General features: G+C 26.2%; 3 protein-coding genes across 4 annotated transcripts; 2 read left to right on the plus strand and 1 right to left on the minus strand.

Annotated features, from left to right (window-relative positions):
• The first annotated feature begins 1,083 nt into the window (after positions 1-1,083).
• Positions 1,084-11,474, plus strand: LOC129616240 (tachykinin-like peptides receptor 86C). 2 transcript variants are annotated; one of them, XM_055531777.1, is made up of 12 exons: positions 1,099-1,195; positions 1,376-2,114; positions 6,283-6,329; positions 6,580-6,678; positions 6,736-6,886; positions 6,945-7,007; positions 7,098-7,232; positions 9,983-10,063; positions 10,123-10,403; positions 10,473-10,539; positions 11,039-11,157; positions 11,223-11,474. In XM_055531777.1, exons 2-12 carry the CDS (start codon positions 1,930-1,932, stop codon positions 11,459-11,461), a joined length of 1,467 nt encoding a protein of 488 aa, XP_055387752.1. In that variant the 5' UTR covers positions 1,099-1,195; positions 1,376-1,929; the 3' UTR covers positions 11,462-11,474. The 2 variants fall into 2 exon arrangements, with proteins under 2 accessions (XP_055387751.1, XP_055387752.1); XM_055531776.1 differs by having other exon boundaries at positions 1,084-2,114.
• An 845-nt stretch (positions 11,475-12,319) lies between these two features.
• LOC129616241 (peptide deformylase, mitochondrial-like) lies at positions 12,320-15,029 on the minus strand. The gene is made up of 3 exons (XM_055531778.1): positions 14,470-15,029; positions 14,071-14,384; positions 12,320-14,007 (listed from the first exon to the last, which is right to left on the minus strand). Exons 1-2 carry the CDS (start codon positions 14,869-14,871, stop codon positions 14,073-14,075), a joined length of 714 nt encoding a protein of 237 aa, XP_055387753.1. The 5' UTR covers positions 14,872-15,029; the 3' UTR covers positions 12,320-14,007; positions 14,071-14,072.
• Positions 13,750-21,157, plus strand: LOC129616238 (synaptic vesicle glycoprotein 2B-like). Its single transcript, XM_055531775.1, has 11 exons — positions 13,750-13,890; positions 17,065-17,280; positions 17,349-17,511; positions 17,597-17,778; positions 18,337-18,521; positions 18,611-18,807; positions 19,413-19,590; positions 20,282-20,393; positions 20,469-20,628; positions 20,690-20,817; positions 20,880-21,157. Exons 1-11 carry the CDS (start codon positions 13,857-13,859, stop codon positions 20,933-20,935), a joined length of 1,611 nt encoding a protein of 536 aa, XP_055387750.1. The 5' UTR covers positions 13,750-13,856; the 3' UTR covers positions 20,936-21,157.
• Positions 21,158-22,692: the final 1,535 nt, after the last annotated feature.

A 22,692-nucleotide genomic window follows, 5' to 3' on the forward strand; every position in this document is an offset into this window, starting at 1 on the left:
TTATTCTATATGTATATACTTACATATGTAAGTATACAAGAATGGATAGATTGATTTGAATTCCCATATAAATCCTTTCTCAATAGATTTCGAGAAAAACAATACACCTGACTTAAATTCGATAATGTACTTAAATTCGAAACCTGACTTAAATTCGAATCCAGTAATATTCTAATAAAGAGAGTTCAGTAAAATCACAAAGGAAATCCACTTTGACCCAAATCATATTTTATTGGAGTTGATATACATACACAGAGCTCTTTATATTATATTTGATGACACCAAAACCAACTAAAGATACTAAATAAATTATAATATGATACTAAAGATAAGTAAGTATATGTAAGTATACAAGAATGTATACTTACATATGTATATACATATGTAAGTATACAAGAATGGATAGATTGATGTGAATTCCCATATAAATCCTTTCTCAATAGATTTCGAGAAAAACAATACATCTGACTTAAATTCGATAATGTACTTAAATTCAAAACCTGACTTAAATTCGAATCCAGCAATATTCTAATAAAGAGAGTTCAGTAAAATCACAAAGGAAATCCACTTTGACCCAAATCATATTTTATTGGAGTTGATATACATACACAGGGCTCTTTATATTATATTTGATGACACCATAACCAACTGTACAATATAAATGACTTCAGGCATATTTATACATACTTCCATCCAAAACTTATATCCCAAAGTACATACATGAAATATGGATTTATGTTGTCTTATCTGAAAAAAGTTTATCGTAATTTTTTACAAGATATTAAGTTAGAACAGTCAAATCCATATTTACAGACATGTACACATAGTATGTATACAATTTTTTCAAAAATTCCTTGTAAAAAACTGTCCTGATGGGAGTTTATGCCTCCTTGTTTATTTTATGTTTACTCTAACATTATGTTATATTTATATCGCGTTGATCTATAGATATGTGTTTGCATAATTTTTTAGGACTCAATAAAGCTTTTTAAAATATTTTTTGGGAAAGCTTTAATTTTATAAAATATTTCGTTTCTTTGTAGCATGTCTACTAAATCAAAACGAGTTGCTGATTAACAGAAATGAACAAATCGCTAAGTATATTTAAGGCTTTCAGTGTGTAACAAGTGTTTATGATAATTAAAAAGAGAAGGAACAAAGGAAAAAACTATATGAAAAATAAAAAAAAATATATGTATATAAAAATTAAAAAATTTATCCTTGCAATATCCTTTTCTTTTTGTTTTTGAAAACAATTACCTATATAAAAAAAAAATAAATTTGCTTGTTTCCAAAGTAGTTGGTTTTTTTTTTATAAAAAAACAAAATTTGATGCGAAAAGATGAAATTTATTTAATATTTCCTAAAATTACAGCTTGTGAAAATTATCAAAATTTTGTAAATCTTAGATGTATCTATGTATGTATATGCAATGGTTAAAATTTGGTTTGTGTAGTGTTAAGCCATTATTGTTGATTAAGAAATAAAAAAAAATGGAAAGAGATTATTGAAATGCGTCAATCGAAATAAAAGAAAATTGAATTAAGAATGCTTTTCAACCGTATGCATACACATATACATATACATATAAAATTATCTACATACATTTAATGTGAATAGTTACTGTTTGTTTTTTTGAAATTATTAAAATACATACATACATATTATGTATTATATTATGTATGTATATTAAAATTAAATCAAGAAATTCAAAAGAATAAATGAAAAAGTTTAAAAAACTGTTCCTTACGTACTTATTGTGTATCTACATATGTATGTAAATCAATGTGCTTCATGAAAATTCAACCATTCCCATCATTAATAACAAAACAACAAAAAAGGAATAAATTATATACATATATTATGTATGCATAAAATCTGTTAATCGTACTATGTAGGTGGGATATACATTGTGCAAAGTTTATTATAATGTCGGAAAATGTTGACACCGAATTATTAATTAATTGTACAATATTGGCTGTGAACCGATTCACTTTAACAGAAGTGATAAATGCAACAAATTTAAATAGTTTTAATAGGTCTGACATAGTCCATTTGTTATCGAGTATTATTGAAAATGAAGATGAAATATCAGGAGATATTAGTGCAGCAAGGTAAAAAAAAATTATTTTTTAGTTTTGCATAAACTATTTTGCATTTTATTGTTTTTGTTTAGTATCTTAGTGCATACCACTGCGCAATAAAATATACGATTTCATAATATTGATTTGAAAGTGAACAAAAAGTGAGTAAAAAAAGCGAGTTACACGATTAGCCTGTTAATTCAAATATGTACAAATATATCTTATTCTGTTATTTAGAGAAAATAACTCGGATTCCTCTTTTCCATGTAGAAACTTATATAATAATTATCATTGTTTGCCGTCAATTGCTAATGTTAAAAATAAACTGCTTAATTGAACACAATCAAATTTAGCTCCTTTGATTGGAACTTAGATAGGTCTCCAAGGTTTTATATTATTTTTACATATATATCGAAAAGTCTTTAATTTTACTAGAACAAAATTCAACTTGTTACCTAGCAAACCGAAAACGAAAAACGACATTACCAATGCTTTTTTCAGTTCGCCGCTTTTTTGGTGCTATGAATTTCATTGTCATTAATCGTCCTTTTACCTAAACTTACACCCTTATGTTTTTCAAAATTAATTATCTTATAACAAATAGGATTCAATCTTTGAAATAAGCTAGTAATTATTTTGAGATTTTTCCTAAATTTATATAAACTTTTTCATATGGCAATATTGCATAACAGTTAATAATACAATTAATTAAGCTAAATTTTGCAAAAATAAATTCAATTATAAAATCAGATTAAAAACGTGTGATTGCAGTTACAATGGATTAATTAATACTTTCTTAATTCAAAGCTTTCGTAAATTGTTGACGAAACGTAAAAAATTTAAATATATTTTGTTTTCACCTACAAGATTGAAGACGTAATGTCGATGTGCTTTGATTTAGTATAATTCAACGCATTGTCCAAACATATAATTGAGCTCGGTAATCGTAAAATCATTTAATTAACTCATTGATAACATCAATACAATTCAAATTATTTAACAAGTTTCTGAAACTATTTATTCCTTTCGCTTCATCCCATACAAAAACAATTTAGTTTCCATTCTTCATAAACCTATACAGAACTTTGTTTTACATACATATGTATATATGTACTTCCAACAGATAGGTGAACTATTTAAAAAAATTGCATAATATTTTTATTAGAAAATTTTTATGTTTTCCTGTAGCACGTCTATCTTTTTAATGTATGCTTTGTATTGAGTGTCAATTATTCAATATTAAGTTTCATACATACATATAATATGATGTTGAATAAATTCCATATATTATATAAGTATTGATACAGCATATTTCACAGTTCATAAGTTATTCATAAGTTAGTTAAAACTAATTCAATTTGTTTTATGTACCTAATGGTTCCACAATGCCAATTCCGTTAATTTTTATTGTCAGTATCTCTTAAAATAAGAGTGGTATTATAATTAGTATACATACTTACAACAGTGAACATACAAGTAAGAGATTTTGTTACAGTTCACCATATAAATTTTTTTGTGAACAAGTTATTTAAATCCATTAGGAAATTGAATTGCACTTTTTAAAGTATATAAACGTATATACAGCTTAATCAATTTCAAATAAATTTTGTATGATTTTATACATATGTACATACATATGTATGTATATATATAATGTACGTAATTTGTCAACTTTAACATTAACTTTTCGATTGCCTCACATTCCAATTATTATTAATATTGATATTATTCATTTCATAAAATACTTCATTTTACGTTTCAGACTCTCATGAGGTTATTTTTAGGGCACAACAATCGTCTGTCTGGTATTGTGGTTTTTAATATTCGTGCAGTCTTAAACAAATATGTACATGAGCAATAACTGTTTTAACTTTATGAATACATATAAATTTATAAATAAGAAAGTATACGACATGATTGATAATGAGGCGGCCGCATCAGACTATTTTAGCTAACGAATTTCAATTGACGTAATATAACAAAAATTTTAAGTGTTACGTGACTCATCCAGGGGCGGTTTACCTATAACAAAAAATCACCAATAAAAAATTTTCCTATAAAAAGTGATTTATAAATCTGTGTAACACAATTACTAAAATGATTATTATATTTACATGACAAGAATTACTCAAAATTGGACAAACAATCTTACGTTATGTCTAAAATAATGCGGTACGCGAGCTCTATATGTATAAAAAACTGTATAGAATACATATAATTCTGTATAGAATATAAAATCGCGTCATGCTTTTGGTTCAATCACTATTCGTTTGAATTGGAAATTTAAACTCAAAAGCGGTTGCCACACGTTTTGGTGGCAATTCAGAAAGGCTTCACACATCAATCTTTACAATAGTTTGTAACAGTAGGTACAAATATTGCGCGTACAATTTGAGGAAAGTAAGACTTCAAATTTTAGTTACAATTTACGCTTGTAAAGTTTTAAGTATAAATTTTTTAGTCAACCCTATTCACTATTAGCGCTAACTGATGAAATATGATAAATAAAAGTATAAAAAAGTATAAAAATAAAAGTATAAAAAATAACAATAACTATGGTTAAATTAAAATTAATTAAATATTCTATTACTTCAATTGTTATATGGATATGTATTTTTCTTTAGAGTTAAAGTGTATGAAAGTGATATTACTACATAGGGTTATATTGCAACCACGATTTTATGAACATTTCGAATATTATAGCAAAGAATGTATATTTATATACATTCATCATACATTATACATCATACATTTATATGATATTATAAATATACATTCTTTGATTATAGCATTCAAATTTTGCATTAACGAGTTCGGTAACAGCACCAAGTACGAAATTGTTTTAGCACACCATCTAAGGTTTTTGGAAATACAATGTTTAACAATTTTAGTAATTAATTAATATTTTAATTAAATAATTTTAATTAAATAACATATATAGCGACATTATTGTCAGAACGAAATTATTTTTCTAATTTTAGTTTTATTTAGGCAGTTCGAATGTTAATAGCACTCATTAAAATTATTTCAGAAAGTTGATTAAACGTAAGAATCTTTAAATTTAATTAATATTGATTAATTCTTCTTAAATACTTTTGAATTAAAAAACGTTTTTAATATTATAAAGTACACGCACAAATTTTACTGATATATAAGTATAAGATAAGTATAAATTAATGCAAATATATTCATAGCTATTTTTAGTTCGCGGAAAATATTGTAACAGCAGTGAAAAGAGGCAAAAAAGACTCTGGAAAAGTCTGTTGTTTTTATTTCAACCGGTCTAAATTTGAAACAATTTCGCATTTTCTACATTTTGATTGTGTATTACATTTTTACTTGTGAAAATTACATAAAATTAAATGTTATTTACAATAACCGACATTACATTATCGTCGGCGGACCCTTATTGGCTCCATATTCGATAGAACTTTTTTATATTCTACATATTACATAAAAGTACATATGCATAAATTTATCACTAATATTAATAAAGTTTATATGTAGTACACTGCTACACCATTAACGTCTTTAATTAATAAATATTGATTATGTTAAATAATTTTCGTATGCAATTCTAAAAAAAAACAAAACCTTACTCTGAAAAATAATTTTGTTTCGGCAATAATATCAAAACGTATAGGATTCATGCTAATAAGAACATACAATCATTGTACATAACCATTGTATTTGCAGGTACCTAAGAAAGTACATACATAATATGTTAAATTAATTTTAACACACTTTCTTAGGTACCTGCACCTAATAGGGTACAAAGTATAATAAGGCATTAACCAACACGTTTATGCAAAATTTGGCAAAGAGTGTTCTATTTAGTCCAATTTGAATAAAATTTGAACTTAAACAAAGATGTTAAAAATTTTTAATGTCTTTGATTTAAACTAATCAAAATTTAACCAATTTTTCATTCTTTATGTAGTAAAAATTACATTCTGATTAGTGCAAACCATTTTTAGACAGGTCGAAATCATAAAGAAGGGTTTTAAAACACAATGAATTACAAACAATTTAAACAAGTGACGTATTCCATTTATTTTAATTCATTTTGAAAAAATTAGGCCATAATTACATTTGATAAAAATATCGCAGGTACTTACACTTGTTACGCACTATGCTCGACAATTTTTCTGAAAGTTTATTAAATTTTTTTGAAACTTATTCCAATTATATTTTTCAGGGATTTTCTAACAGAATGTATATTTCCTTCTCCGACGAGGCCATATGGTACGTATGTTCACATATTTATTCGACAGCTATTCTATATGAGAGACTTAAGTTGAATGCACTTCTTTACAATTTAAATAAAATTTTTTGTTTGATTTAAATATCAATAATTGAAATTAAACTTAATATCTGCAGAACATTTAAAAATGAAAACTAAGCAACTATTTAGTACCAAAATTTGTCTAATCTATAGTGAATAGCATTCTAAAATTTTAGGACTTGTATTAAATTTACATTCAAATTCTTTTAGAGTTACCATGGGAACAGAAGACAGTGTGGGGGGCAATTTTTGGATTAATGTTATTTGTTGCAATTGCAGGCAATTGTATAGTTTTATGGATTGTTTTAGGTATACTATTTATTTGCATAAGAAATTTGAATCATGTTATATAATAATATTTTTTAGGACATAGGAGCATGAGAACTGTTACAAATTATTTTTTATTAAATCTTAGTATAGCAGATTTGCTTATGTCTTCATTGAATTGTGTTTTTAATTTCATATTTATGTTGAATTCTGACTGGCCATTTGGATCACTTTATTGTACAATCAATAAGTACTTTTACTTCTTAAAACTTAATAATTTTATTGAAAATTTATTGTTTTTCAATTAGCTTTATGGCTAACGTAACTGTTTCAACTAGCGTCTTTACTTTAGTAGCGATTTCATTTGATAGGTTTGTATACATCTCGGCATCAATCGTGAATGTAACGGGAATTTTTTTATTTTAAATTTTTACTTAAAATTTTTGATTTCATTTGTGCAGGTACATTGCTATTGTACACCCACTTAAGCGTCGTATATCAAGGAAAAAGGCAAGATTCATCTTACTATTAATATGGATTTTGAGTTGCATTTTAGCTGCTCCATGCCTTTTGTATTCCTCAACAATGACAAAAAAGTAAGTACATATTATATATACGTATACAAAAATTACCAAATTAAAAAATTAAAAAACATAGGAAAAACGAAATAATTTTAGATGGCAATCGTGTATGTATACATACGAGTACATTCGCGTATAATTATTATGAATATATGTATGTATTAAAAAAGACGATTGCATTGGAAAACGTTTCTATGAGCTTGACCTAAATAATTATTTTACGCTATGTATACACATGCGCAATGAGTTAAGTTGTTTAACAATAAAATTATAAAAAATGATACAATATATTTTCTAGAAGTTTCATTCAAAGGGTTAACATTTCCTAATTTTGGATTCCATGTACTAGATATATTTAATAACGATAATACAAATCAAACACTTTTATCACAAATAATTTTTTTTATATTTTATTGCATATATATTTTATTTATTTATTTATTTTTTTATTTATTTATTTATTTCTCTGAAGAGCAAGGTCTGCTCGTATAGAGTGTACAATGTTTAATTACATAACATACCATTATTTTTGTATAAAATTACATAATAAATAAGTTAAATTTAAAATTAAGAACAAATGGCAAAAAAAAAAAAAATTAAAATAAAAAAATAAATTAAGTATTACAAAATGTTTGTTTTTCTATAGAGATACATGTAGTAAGTACAGAAGAAAAATTCTATAAAAGTTGTAAATAGTTATTAAATAATAAGAAAAAGAATAAGAAACCTTCAATTGATTAGAAAATTAACGGATTACAAAATTTAGATTTAGTTTTTACCATTTTGGGATGTTAGTTGCATTATTAACCAAGATGAGTTATTAGTTGTACGATTTTAAATGATATTTGAATGATTTATTTTTTATTGTTTTCATCCACGTAGGAATTTTATTGTATTCTGATATAGCAGCATTATATATTTTACTGGATCCACCCTTGTCTGTTCTGTAATTTGTAGCAGTTCTTGTTGCATAGCTGTGGATCTGGGTTCCTTGTGTAAAAAGAGTGTTTGTTAAGATGTGTTTTTGTAAAATATTTTGTATATATTCAATTTGTAGCAGTTTTAGTTGACGATTGACATGAATCAGATTAAGCTTTTCATATAGTTGGTCAGATGATGTTCTTAATGGTAATTCATATAAATTTTTGATAGCTTTGTTTTGCAATACTCTTATTTTGTCTAAGTTTTTTTTCGACCCAGGTCCTCAAATAATGATTCCATAAGTTATAACGCTATGAAACATACTATAGTAGATTAGCCTTTTTAAATTGTCAGGTATGATTGAAGATAGTTTTTTAAAAATAAAAGCTATTTTCCTGCATTTTTTACTGAGTTCGTCTACGTGTCAATTTTGTTATATTTGTTGACGTTATTGTTATATTTTATATTAAGCCTTTCGTTGTCATTTGTGTTAAATATCATGTACTTTGTTTTAGCAGTATTTATTGTCAATTTGTAGCGATTCATAAGTTCAAGAATTTTTTTATTATCACAGTTAATTTTATTTTGCATATCGTCATAATTGTCGTCAGCGTATACAACAGCTAAATCATCAGCATACATATATATTTTACCATTAAGGACAGTGTTGGCGATTTGATTTATGTAACACAGAAATAGTGTTGGCGCCAGAGAGCTCCCCTGAACAACACCATAGCCTATATCTTCAACTTTACTTTGTAGATTTCCGTTTTCTGTGTATTGTTTCCTGTTTTCGAGGTAGCTTACAAACCACTTAAATTCGGTTCCAGTTACTCCTAAACTGCGTAATACTTTCAATAGAATATTTTGATCCACTGAGTCAAAAGCTTTTGCCAGATCGAAGAATGCTATGACTACTTTCTTTTTGGCGTTCAGCTCTTTTTCAATATGAGTTATAAGATCAAATAACGCAGAAGTTGTGCTAGATTTCTTTTTAAAGCCGTATTGCCTTTTACTTATTATATCATACTTCTCTAAATAGTTATATATCTGAGTATTGACCAAAGTTTCAATTATTTTTGAGGTTATAGATGAAAGTGATATCGGTCTATAATTTGTAATATTATTTTCGTCACCATCCTTATATATAGGGACAACCTTACTAATTTTAAGACAGTTTGGAAATGTACCAGTTTGAAAAGAAGTGTTTATAAGTGACGTTAGGAATGGAGAAATTTCTTTCTGAGTTTCTTTGAATATATTCACTTGAAAATTGTCATATCCTACTGACTTAGTTTGCTTTAAATTTCGTATGCAATTTTGCACTTCAGATAAACTGATTACATTAAAGTAAAATTTACTTGTTACTTGTATTTTTAAATAGAATACCTCATGTTGAATTACTTTTGCTAATTTTTTACCTATGTTACAATAATAGTTGTTGAATTCATTTAATTTTTCGATTTTGTCATTATTGGAATCGTTTTCCTTGTAAAATTTTTTGGTATTAAATTTTCTAAAGCATATTATGTCTTTGATGTTATTCCATGTCATTCTAGGGTAATTTTTGCATTTTTTAAATTTATTTTCATAATAATTTCGTTTTTTTGTTCTTTTTAAATGAGTTAGTTTATTAAACCAATATTTATATTTTGTCAGAATTTCTATATTACCTGCACTGTTAACATACTTTGAATACCAATAATATGATTATGATAATTTGAATATGAGATGAAAAATTATGAAAAAGTTATTAGCTTTTTTAATCTTATGAAATATCATTAGCAAAAAATATTCTCCTTTTTTTACCGTTAAAAATAAAACAATTTGTATTTTGTCTCTAGATATTATAATGGAAAATCGAGAACAGTTTGTTTTATGATGTGGCCAGATGGTCGTTATCCTACATCAATTTCAGATTATGTGTAATTAAAAGTTATTAATATACATAAGTAACAAATTAATAAAAACTTTTTTTTTTAAGATATAATTTGGTTATTTTAATTTTAACATATGGTATACCAATGTTAGTCATGCTAGTTTGCTATTTTTTAATGGGACGCGTACTTTGGGGTAGTAGATCAATAGGAGAAAATACTGAAAGACAAATTGAGTCAATGAAATCTAAAAAAAAGGTCGTCAGAATGTTTATTGCAATTGTTTCAATATTTGCTATTTGTTGGCTTCCTTATCACATGTTCTTCATATATTCATATCACTATAATGACGTAGCACAAACAAGATATGTGCAGCATATGTATTTAGGTAAAAAATTTTTTAAAATGTTATGTTAAAAAATATTAATCATATCAAGAACTTTTATATATTATACAGGATTTTATTGGTTGGCCATGTCTAATGCGATGGTTAATCCAATAATTTATTATTGGATGAATAAAAGGTAACTTAATAAATAATAATTAGTTTTAAAAAATACATTATATTATATTTTAGTAATTTTAAATTTTTTCTAAAATCGTTCGCGCTTTTTTTAAAATCTATTTAATTAATTACATTTTTTTTAATTAAACCATCATCAAAAGCAATGATGGCTTTGAAAATTATATTGTGCAAGCAAGTATTCTAGTAGAATATGCGAATACTTTAAGTTCTGTTGAATAACTCCCATTTAAATTAAAAATGTTAAATTAGCTTGCACTGTAATGTTATTGTTTCTCAATAAATGTAATGAAGGTAATGTTTTCTATAAAAGCTTGTTAAACAACATTCGTCAAATTGTTATAGGAATTTGTCAATATTTTGTTTGGAACGATAGGATCCACGAATATCAAACGATCCCTCTTTACCGTTTTATTTGGTTAGATTTTTTCTATTGGACCATTTAATGAAGACGATAAATAAATCTCAGTCACAATTTTAATGTCCACTTTTTTTTTTAGGTTTCGCCTATATTTTCAAAAAATAGTTTGTTTTATATGCATTAGAAAATCTTCAATCAAAACAGAATCCCCCAGCATTATACTTAAAAACAAGGGATATTTAAGAAAAAAGGATGAAAGTACATTAACTGATTCATAATTTACATTTAAAAATTTCTTTATGAAAGGAATTAATATTTTCCAGGTCAGTTACTTAAATGGAAAAGAAGCACGATGGAAACACAAGTTCAGCCCAATAATGCAATTCAACCTGTATGTGGTGGCGAATTTATAAATAACGTTAAAAAAGACTTGTGTATCAAGCAAAATTCAGGGTCATCATTAAAACTGCAACATGTAATACAAGAAAATTCAATTGAGAAAAAAACATTAAATTGTGATAACGACAATAATGCTCAAAAGAACTGCGATGCTGAACTCTAGGGAGCTATTGAATATGTGTATAAACTTTGAAGTGAAGTCTATATTAAAAAAAATGTTTAGATATGCATAACAAGTGAGACAACGCTGTTAAAAATAGGCTTCAGCTACAACGAAACAAAAGAACAAATATATTATAATTTGGCTAATTAAAAACATTGTAAATACATATGTATGTACGTTAGGGATAAACCGAATGAAACTAAGTTTAGTGAATTGACTTTGTTTATAGTTATTCATATACATACATACATATTTATGTAAAATACATAATGTTTCTTATGTTATATTAAAGTTAAAGGTTTGTATATTACATTAAACTTTTTAATATTAAAATAAAATAGAATAGTTATTTAATTACCGTTCGGCTCAAAAGAAAAATAAAAATTAAATTGTTTTAAGAATACATTATGTACCTACATAATGCATGTATATCTTATACATACTGTACTTTAACTACAATTGTATACTTAGTCGTATTGCAGTTATGTAGGTAGTCATATGTGTATGTACATACATACATATATAAAATTAAAAGTACCTTTTTCTTTTTTAAATTATTTTTTTATTCTACATTGTGAAATATTTACCTATAGTATAATTACCTATATGCAGTTCCCTGCTTGTTGACCACATCAAGGGTAACTCTTGAACGTATTTTATGTAACTGTTATCTATATTTTAATAGAAAAAAAGCGCAAATAAAACACATTTTGCTATTTTCCCAGCATCATATAATAATTGTTTTGCTCAAAAACCAAACCCAAAGGAAACTAGACTTCCACTAAAAGGAACACGCATTATGACTTATGTTGCGGAACAGAATTGACCTATTAACTTTTCAATAATATGCAAATTAAGTCGTCTAAAAATTTGAAATACTTATTTTATTAGAAGTTTTGAATATGAATATTTTTCTCAAGAAATGCACATACATGTGTACATATGTATGTATATAAATTTCCCTTGTAGCAAATCATAGACTCCTATAATGTACCTCCTATAAAGATGGCTGTGATTTATTTTTGGGTGAAATAAATTTGCCGAAGTAATATACTGTATGTTATATTTGTGTATGTATATATGGATATTTAAGATAGTAAACTTATATTTATAACAAATGCATAACTATTTACATTTATAAGAATTTGAAAAAAAAATCTTTAACCTCTTTTTTAGTTATTAGCTCTACGTATTGATTGAAATATGTATACATATGTACAATACATATATTTTTCAAAATACAAAATTCAAAAAAATGTAGAAACTAAATAGATGTTAGTCAATAAACACGGCGTGGACAAGATTACATGTTATTTTAATAAATATAAATACATTAAGTCTGCATTTATAGTTTTCCTTTTTTAGTTTATAAACGCTTAATATGTAATACATTGGTACATTCATAAATTTTTACATATGTATGAATGTTCATGGATGTAGGTACATAAATTAAAACTGTTAGTGAACATTTTTATTTACTTTTTAAACAGTAGATAGAACAAACAATGATTTTTATATATGACTGTTTCATCACGTATTTGCTTAACATCCGACAAAAACAAAAAGCTCATATATGTATGTACATTTAATCAAGCTTAAATTTTTATGATTTATTTGCTTGATTGTTTCGTTAAAACGTTAAATAATGTCTTCGAATTGAAATAGAAATTTTGCAAATTCATAAAACAAAAAAAATTAGTTTCCTAATAAAAAAAAGAAATTTTTAAATGCAATATACACATATATACTTAATTTAACCCGTCAGTATAGTGAGAAATTAAAACTTAATTGCTGAACAAATTAAAATTCATGTAAAATTAAAATTTTTGCTAGTAATCAAACGTTAAATTTTGCCTAACTATCGTGAAAAGTTGGCTACCAATGTATGATTACGAGGCGAATACAAATTCCAATCAATTTAAGCATTTTCCAATGATTAAACTTTTATTTATCTGAAAAGTGTTTGAAAATATCTCAGCACTACGAACAAAACTTTCGCAAAGAATTTTCGTAACAAAATTTTTTTTTATCTATGCATGTACATATATGAAAATTTTGTTATTAGGTTTCTAATAAAAAAAATATATCAAAGTATATTTGTACATATAATATTTACATGAATAATATACTTTGTTTATTAAAATTATTTCTGGGATGATATATACACTTATAATACATATTTTTATATGTAAGAAAAGAAAAGCTCCAATTTCTTTTTCATCAAACTTAATTTAAATTTTGATTACAAGCAAAACTAGTCCGTTTCAATAAATCGTGCATATCGCATCTTAGGAACGATTTAGCAAAAATGTTAAAAATACGCTTTACACTTTTAGTTTTATATTAATCGAATTAACCGCGATTTAGCTGCAAAAGTGTACAAAAATCTAATACAATGACTGAATTAAAGAATGTAAAACCAGAAAACGGTATGTAATCATAAATAATTTTTAAATTGGTAAAATATTTCGATTATTTCGGCTTTTTTCAATCTTTTGTCATTTGTTGTTCAAATCGTTGAATGAAGAAGTTGTAAAATTGATATACTGAAAAAAACCAAATGCATTTGTGGTTTTTGTAAAAGGAATATTTTTGTATGTTATCCATACTCTCATTTATAATAAGGTATTTCAATTCTGCCGCCATTTGCATTTATAGTTTCCCATAATGTGCACCTAAAAGTTCTAGAATTCATTTTATCTATATATAGAGCGCCATTTAAATGGTCCATTTCATGTTGGGCGATTCTGGCATTCCATCCTTTTAAATTCACATTTTGCTTTTCACCTTTGATATCAAATCCACTTAAAATAATTTCTTCATATCTATCGACTTCACCTGTAAAGCCTTTTACACTTGCACATCCTTCCTCAAAACTTATCTTGTTATAATTTGTAATTTTCATTTCTGGATTAATAAAAACCTAAAAATACATATGTATGTATGTATATATATGCGCTTTCAATAATAAATTTAAAATGTACAATTAAAATTAAAAAAAAAAAAACCTTTAAAGGAAAGTTTTGCATTTGTTTTGATGAATGTAAAACGCTAGATATCTGATCTTTAGGTTTCTCGGAAAATTCCATTACCATTATTCGCAAACTTATACCTATTTGTGGTGCAGCAATTCCAACTAGTTGATATTTTCTCAAAACTTTAATCATTTGATCTATCAATAATTTTACTTCATTAGTTTGAAGGCTATCTTCTGGGACAGAGCTTGCACGTTTTCTAAGTATCGGATCCCCAATTTGTGTAATGTGATTAAATGGTGGTTCCGATAGTTTTGGTTCCGTAAAATTTTTTATTATATAAGCAATTCTATTTAAAAAGTTCCGGTTGTGTAGTTTAAAATTTATCGACATATTTTGCAGTAATAGTTTGTTTTTAAATGAATGTAACAGCATTTTTTTTCTTTCGTGGAAAATTTTTAAAAATTTTGAAATATGGATTCTATCTATTGCTTTTGCTATTTCTTTTTGCTATTTATTTAATTGCGTTAGTTGATAACTTTGGAAACACGGTTTTATATTTTACTCATTTTTTTACATGCAGCTGACTTTAAACGTCACATAAATTGTAAGTTCGTTCAAGCCATCACTTTGACATATAAATGTTCAATCAACTTCGTAAACGTTTTTTTTATCAATTTTAATCTTGACATTACAAAAAATCATTTCTTTCAGCTGTAATTTCAATTTTCGGATGTAATATTGACTAAAAACATGTAAAAATTTTTAAAACATTTAAAATTAACAAAATTTAAAAATTGTAAACAAAATTTTTCAAATATTTAGTTTCCGAAACAAACTTTTAAATTTATGGGCTCAATATCTGTTACGTGTAATAATTGTCCTTACCAAAGAACTAATTTTGTGTTCGTAGCAAACAACAGCGTAAACACCTGTCTTAGGTCTGTCTAGTATAAAACTTAAAAAAATTTAAAAAGAGAAAACAGTGACATCAATTTTCGCGAGTCCCGGACACTTAGTCCGTTTTTGGTCGATAAGTTGATGGAAAAATTTCCAGAACCTAATATTTGATAATCAATAAAACGATTGACAGTCACTTCCCAAAAAAAAAGGTTCAATCATACAAATTGAAAGTTCAATTTGTATGATTGAAGTTGAACGTTTAATTTGTTTGATTGAAGCTCAAAGTGGATTATATGATGTTGCAGATGTCCAAATTGAGGGTATTGTATGATTAGATGAATTTTTATGATTTTGATGATATTGAAATTTTAATGTTAGTATTAACTGCATGTGATGAACGGTATATCAATGTATGTATGTGTTTAAATTTAAATATTTGTTGTTGCTAACTTAGCTGTTTGTTTTTACAATAGGGAAAAAAAATTAATTTTGAAAAACGCCTGTGGATGAACATAGATATATGTAAGTATGTCCAAAATATGTATGTCCTATGGATGAAGTATGAACTATGCCTTTTTTTTTTAAAGTATAGTAGTTTAAAATTTTATTAAATTATTTTGTTATGTATCTAATGTAGATTCATGAATAATTGCATATATTTTTATGATAATCATTTGTTCACTCCTAGGAGGAGCATAAAGCTGGTGCATGATACTATGCACTAGTTTTACATCGTCGTACAGTTTTAACTAGGACTAGCCTGCCGCAGGTTTTTCTTTATATTAAGTATTTAAGTTTATTAATATTTTTTCTTAAATATTAAAAATATCGAATATTATGAATATATGAAAATTATTTGTATTTGTATTGTATGTTAAGTTATAAATATTGAATGTAGTTTTATAATGACCTGACCGGGTTTTGAACCCGAGATCCTTCGGTTACAGGACCGGTGCCATAATCATTGTCACCAACGGTCAGGTATATGCTTGTTATAATTATAATTTTTATAATAAAATTATTTATTATTAATATATAATATTTATTATTAATATAATTATGAGTTTTATATTTAATGTGTTAAAATTTTTGTTGTAACTTATTTAAAGTTCTTTTTCAATAAAGTATATTAAAATTTTAGTTTCAATAAAAACTTTAAACATATTGTTCAATAGGAGTCACCAACATGGCTTCTGCTGTATTAGGGCAAGAAGACCATTTTATTTTATTCATTTAAAAATTACAACTTGAGGTTTAGTTAAGATGTTCTTTATTATTATTCTTATTTTATATATAATTATTATTATATTCACTTAATTTATTTTATATACATATTTAATTTGCAGTACTTATAGTTTTTAATTTTTTGAAAATCAATTTCAACTTTACAATGACTACCTTCATATATTTCATATAGAAGTATATACAAATATAGAATTTCAAATCATTTATACATATTACAAAATTTTTCGAAATTAAAGTAAATCATATATGTATGTATGAATGTGTAAGTAAATTATTATGTAGGTAATTTGAATGTACAAAATATACATACATAATTAAGTAAAGTTTAACAGCATATGTAAAAATTTAAGAAAGTCTATGAAAGTTTTTGCAATAATTTAAACAAATTGGCTCAGGGGTGGAGAACCTTTTATGAGAAAGATCTCAACATACTTACTTACTCTTTGAATTTACTAATTTTGTATGATTTTTTATTCAAAGGTCCTAATGATGCGAATGAACCGGCGGATTTTGAAAAAGCGATTACTGAATCAGGATTTGGTTTATTCAACTTCATTTTAGTTGCCGCAGCTTTACCAAGTTGTTTTGCTACAGTGTATGAAACATCAACAATGTCATATATTTTACCATCTGCCGAATGTGATTTAAAATTAAGTCTTTTTGATAAAGGAGTCTTAAATGCAATTACTTATGCTGGTTGGTTCCTATTTTCAGTTATTTTTATTAGGTCTTAAAAGAAGCATAACTATATTGTACTAAAATAGGTATGATAAGTTCAGCCATATTTTGGGGGTATGCAGCAGATACATTTGGAAGAAAAAAATTACTCGCCCAAGGATTTTTATCAAACGTTATATGTGTCACAGGATGTGTTCTGGCTCAAAATATTTATGTGCTAATGTTTTTCAAGTATTTCGGCGGATTTATGTAAGTACATATAATATGTAAATGCATACATACTTAAACGGAAAATATGACAATGTATGGAAAAAGATTTTTTTTCTTAATGTAGAATTTGTGGACCCTTTGCAGTACTTATGTCATATGTCACTGAATTTCATGGAGTCAAATACAGATCCAGAATAATGATGGCAATGGGAATGTTTTTCACAATAGCGACATTCTTTTTACCCTTGATTGCGTGGGCGATTCTTCCACAATTTTGGAGATACGAATTCTTTGGTGGATATCTTGGTAGATTGATATTTTTCCTTAAAAATTCAATATACAGTAATACCCGGTGTCTCAAAAATAACATATTTGCACGCATTTTTCTGGGTAGGGCTGTTAACCAAACCCGTTTAATTGCGCAAACAAAAGCAACTATGCGCGGGGTTTTTGTAAACTTGAAAAGGCGCGTGAAAGTAATAAAATTAATAAATAATTACCCGCGAAGAAAATTTAAATTACTTGTAAAAAAATAATTTGATATTAAATGTGCAAACGTCATAAAAATTTTAAAAACATTAGTCTTTTTTTGAACTGTGTAGAGAGCAACAAAGCGATTATTTAATAGAAGCGCAAATAGAACAATTTGAGAAAAAAGCGATAAATGACGCGCTAAAACGATTTGTGTGTTTCAAAGAAAGGCATTTAACCGATATCTTTTTCGTTGCACTTAATAAAAAAGGTTCCGAAAAGCTGATTAATGTAAAGGGGAAACGCAATTAAGCGGAAAGCGACTAATGCTGGGGTATTACTGTACCGAAAAAAAAGTTACTATGTATATGTATATTCAATATTTGAATACAGTAATCAATAATTGGAGAATATTTCTTGCTGTGTGTGGCTTGCCAAATTTATTGGGGGGACTGGCCATGTTATATTTACCTGAGAGTCCTAAATTTTTAATGTCTCAAGGTCGCAATTCTGAAGCCCTAGAAGTTTTCAAATGGGTATATGCGTGTAACACTAGAAAATCAGCAGACGAATATCCAGTAATATTGATTAAAATATATAAAAATAAATAAAAACAAATGCGTATCATAAATGCATATACATACATACATCTAATTATATATTACAGATAAAAGAATTGACCCAGGAGGTTCCCCAAAAGATTGTTTTTGATAAATCTTCAACCAACGATGATATTAAATTAAAAATTTCAACATTAGCGGACAGTTTAATGGATGGTCTACGACAATTAAAGCCGATGTTTCAGAAACCATATCTAGGTCATACAATTCATGTGTACACCATTCAGTTTTTCATTTTAATGGGGTAACATTGATAAAATTTCTTTATAAGTGTATTTTCTAATTAAAAGTAAAAGAATGAAAGTTCTTTTTGCGATAAGATAAAAATCAAAAATTATAAGAATAAACAAAGAAAATCGAACGATAAAATTGTATTGTTCTTAATCGAACGAACGATAAAAATGCTTCATTTCTTAAAGCTTTTTAAATCGCACATTTTTACTTATGAAGGTTATTTAAGTAGATACAGTACTTAGATATTGTACTTAGATAAGTAGATATTGTACTTAGAATTTTCATCGGTTCGAATTTTTTAACCCTCATACGCCGCTCAAAAGTAATCACACATAATACGTTCATTAGTGGAAAATCATCCATTAACTTTTTACTTATAAATAACCATACTCATTTCATGTTGTTGAATTTTGTTTTTGTATTTTGTGTTTCTATTTTGAATTTTCTTTAATTAAATGTTCGTTGACATTTTTTTGTATTTTTTTTCTAAATGGTGAAATTTCATCTGAACAATTAAACTTTAAAACAAATTATGGTTAAACTTGCTCATAATACAAATATTCTAAATAGCATGTATGAGAAGTATTTACATATGTATGTATTTTGTCTCTACAGGCAAAATACTGTGCGGTTATGGCTTCCTCAACTATTCACATCAATTGCAAATTATATAGAAGCCAATGATAATTCTACGAATCCGGATGAAAATTCTAATTTATGTTCCATGCTTGAATATAATGTTAATCTAACAAACCAACATATTTCTGAAACAGAATTGACAACTTGCGAGGTTGTAAGTATATTTTCCATAAAATTAACATAGTATATGCTATTTGCATTCGAGTTTCACCCAACATAGCAGAAATGTAAATTTATAAGTTGAGATTTTCCTAATTTTACCAGTTTTTTTATTATGTATATAAAAGTTAAAATACATAATTTTAAGATTTAGTCTAAAAAATGAACACAGTAAAATGAAGAAAAATTTTAATTGGTGCAAAAGAATAGTGAAAAGTCATATTTATATACGAATACTCTTTCTCTATTGCGTTAAAAAGTAAATTATGTTTAACTTTGCAACGTAATTGAGATTGGTAATTTTATTAGAATATATTATAATCAAGATATTTCATTTTAGGAAAACGATACATACATACATATGTACATACATATCAAAATTTTTTCTTATATTTAATAACTCGGTAATAATGAAAAAATTTAATCATACGAGTACCATCTAAATTAGACAAATTTAATAGGGAATATTGCTAATTGCTTAGGTTGATAATTTTATAAATGAAATTTTACAATATTCAAGATTTAAATTACATGATATCAGAGGAGCAAAAAAACTTGTGGGCAATCTAATGTTAAATTTAAGTAGTTTTTTTTTAACATATCAAGCTTTCAAATTATTTGCATAAGATTTTAGCTAAGTCTATTAGAATTTCATTTAAATAATCTAACTGTTTCTACAATTTAAGAAAATATCTGATGAAATGTATGTCAATACTATGACGGTTGCTCTTTCGGGAATAGGAGGTTATTTAGTGGCTGGTGGGCTTATCAATGCAATGGGTCAGAAGTGGATATTAGGTACTTTACTATGATTACTTTTAAAAAAAAATATTTGTTACTTAAAATTACTTTTTAAAAAAAATAACATTTAAGTCTTTGGTCTATTAATATCGGGAAGTTCTGGTATAATATTATATTGGGCTAAAGATTCTTTGGCTACGCTAATTTTAACCGCAACGTATGTAACTGTTGGAAGTATTTCATCAACAGCTCTATTAGGAGTTACCGTCAGTTTGTTTCCAACATCGTTAAGGTAGATACATATACTTTGTAATTATAAGAAAAATAAAATTAAATATAATTTACTGTTTTAGAACGATGATTGTATCGTTAGCAATGATGTTTGGGAGATTGGGAGCGCTTATAGGAAATTTGTTATTCCCGATATTTATGACTCTCGGATGTATTCCACCATTTTTATTGGTTGGCAGTGTTATGTGGGGTAAGCTAATAATAAAGTGCGTTATATAAGTTCAAAAATTTACTTACTTAATTTCTTTTCAGTTGGGAGTTTTTTGTGCTTAATGTTACCACAAACTCATAAAAATGCTTTAAAATAAGTTCACTTGAAAATACAAATTGTAGTGAAAGGTGCGTGTGCTGATTTATTTGTATTATACCATTTGCGAAGCAATTAGAAAAAAATAAAATCAATTTTGTACTTAATATAAGTACTTACATATATGTTTATCCAAAATTTAAAGATGTAAATATTGCATGAGTGCATTATTTTGATATTTAAAATAAAATTTGTGAAATAAATAATATAATTTTGTACCACGTTCAAAGTTATTGCATGTATTTCCAATATTTCGCTCAAGTTTGGGTCTTATAATAAAGCACGTTGGATAAATTCAAACTGCAAAGTCTGCACAAACAGCATGTTAAAAATGAAAGTTCTTAAAAATCTAAAATAACTTTTTAAGTTTTCTGTATAGCTATTGCAGAAATCTTTTATATACATATTATGTAAATAACATACACAAATTGTAGCCAGATTTACGATAAAAAGAAATAACGTACTAGTCAGAAAATACTATTCTTTAAAAAAGAAAACAAACACTCTAGGCGTAATAGATTCTATGAATTATTTGTCTGCTATTATATTATTAACGATTTTTTGCTGCTAAGAAAATTGATATCGTTTACGGCCGAGGCTACAAATTCACAATTTTTAAACATTTCAAATAAGTAAGTACAGCGATCCGGTCCAAGTATTAAAGCTATCGGAAGGTGATTCGTTGGAGTTTTTTAGGAAAAAAAATTATATGAGTTGGAGGGGGAGCTCGGATATTTACTTGTAGTTTTGGAGGGTTGGATTGAAAAAAAATATTGCACTCTGTACGAGCAAGCAGATATCTTTTTAATAAATTTAATGAAATAAATAAAATAAAATAAATATCTTCTGCCCAAAAGAATATTCATTATAAATTTGATGCTGTTGAAGCTAGAGCAAAGAAACTTCTTTGTCAATTACATAAAATATGATCACTGATTGTAAAATATGATTTGCGTTCGAACAACTATTACTTGAAAACGGTAAGTCTGACACCCGTCATCTGTGTGCTGTTATGTAGGTCTGTCCATTCGATTTTTTCATGATATGATTGTATAGTAGCTTGATTTCAATACGAATGTATTCTTGCTTACCTTCATATTAAGCATACTATTCATAGACTCTATATATGTAGGTGCTAAAACAAAACGTTAAGATGTACAGACCTTTAGTATTTTTATAGTTTGTACTACAAAATTTAAGATCATTTCAAATCAACCATAATGACTATTGCTGGGCCGGTATGGATACAAATATGTATTTATAAATTGCGAGTTAACTGCTACCTGATTTTGTTTTAAATTTTTCACATTAAATTATTTATTTATTATTATACACATTCATTTCTTAATTTTGTTTCAATATTTTCAAACATATTTTAACTTAGTGCGATTCGCACTGGCTCCTTCTAGTATTTTAAATTAGAGGAGGAGTATAATTAAAAAATGTAGCATATCGAAGAATTACTCGAGTACATCACAAAACAAAAGGTAAAATGAACTAGGTCCTTTATTTATGACGCACTTGATTTACGAAGATTTGGATTAAGACGTCTTTGTTTTAAAATTTATGTACTAGCACAACGGCTTTTATTTGTAGTTATGTTAGTTAAAAATAAAAAAGATATAACCTTATGCTAATGTTGCCAATTATTTCACATGACATATTATTATTTTGCCATATACTTAACATAATAATGTTCATATACGTATGTTACATATGTATATATATAGCAAAATATTTTATATTTTGTAATATATT

Source organism: Condylostylus longicornis, unplaced genomic scaffold (assembly GCF_029603195.1).
Source record: "Condylostylus longicornis isolate FDR11 unplaced genomic scaffold, ASM2960319v2 ptg000163l, whole genome shotgun sequence".
Lineage (NCBI taxonomy): Eukaryota > Metazoa > Arthropoda > Insecta > Diptera > Dolichopodidae > Condylostylus > Condylostylus longicornis.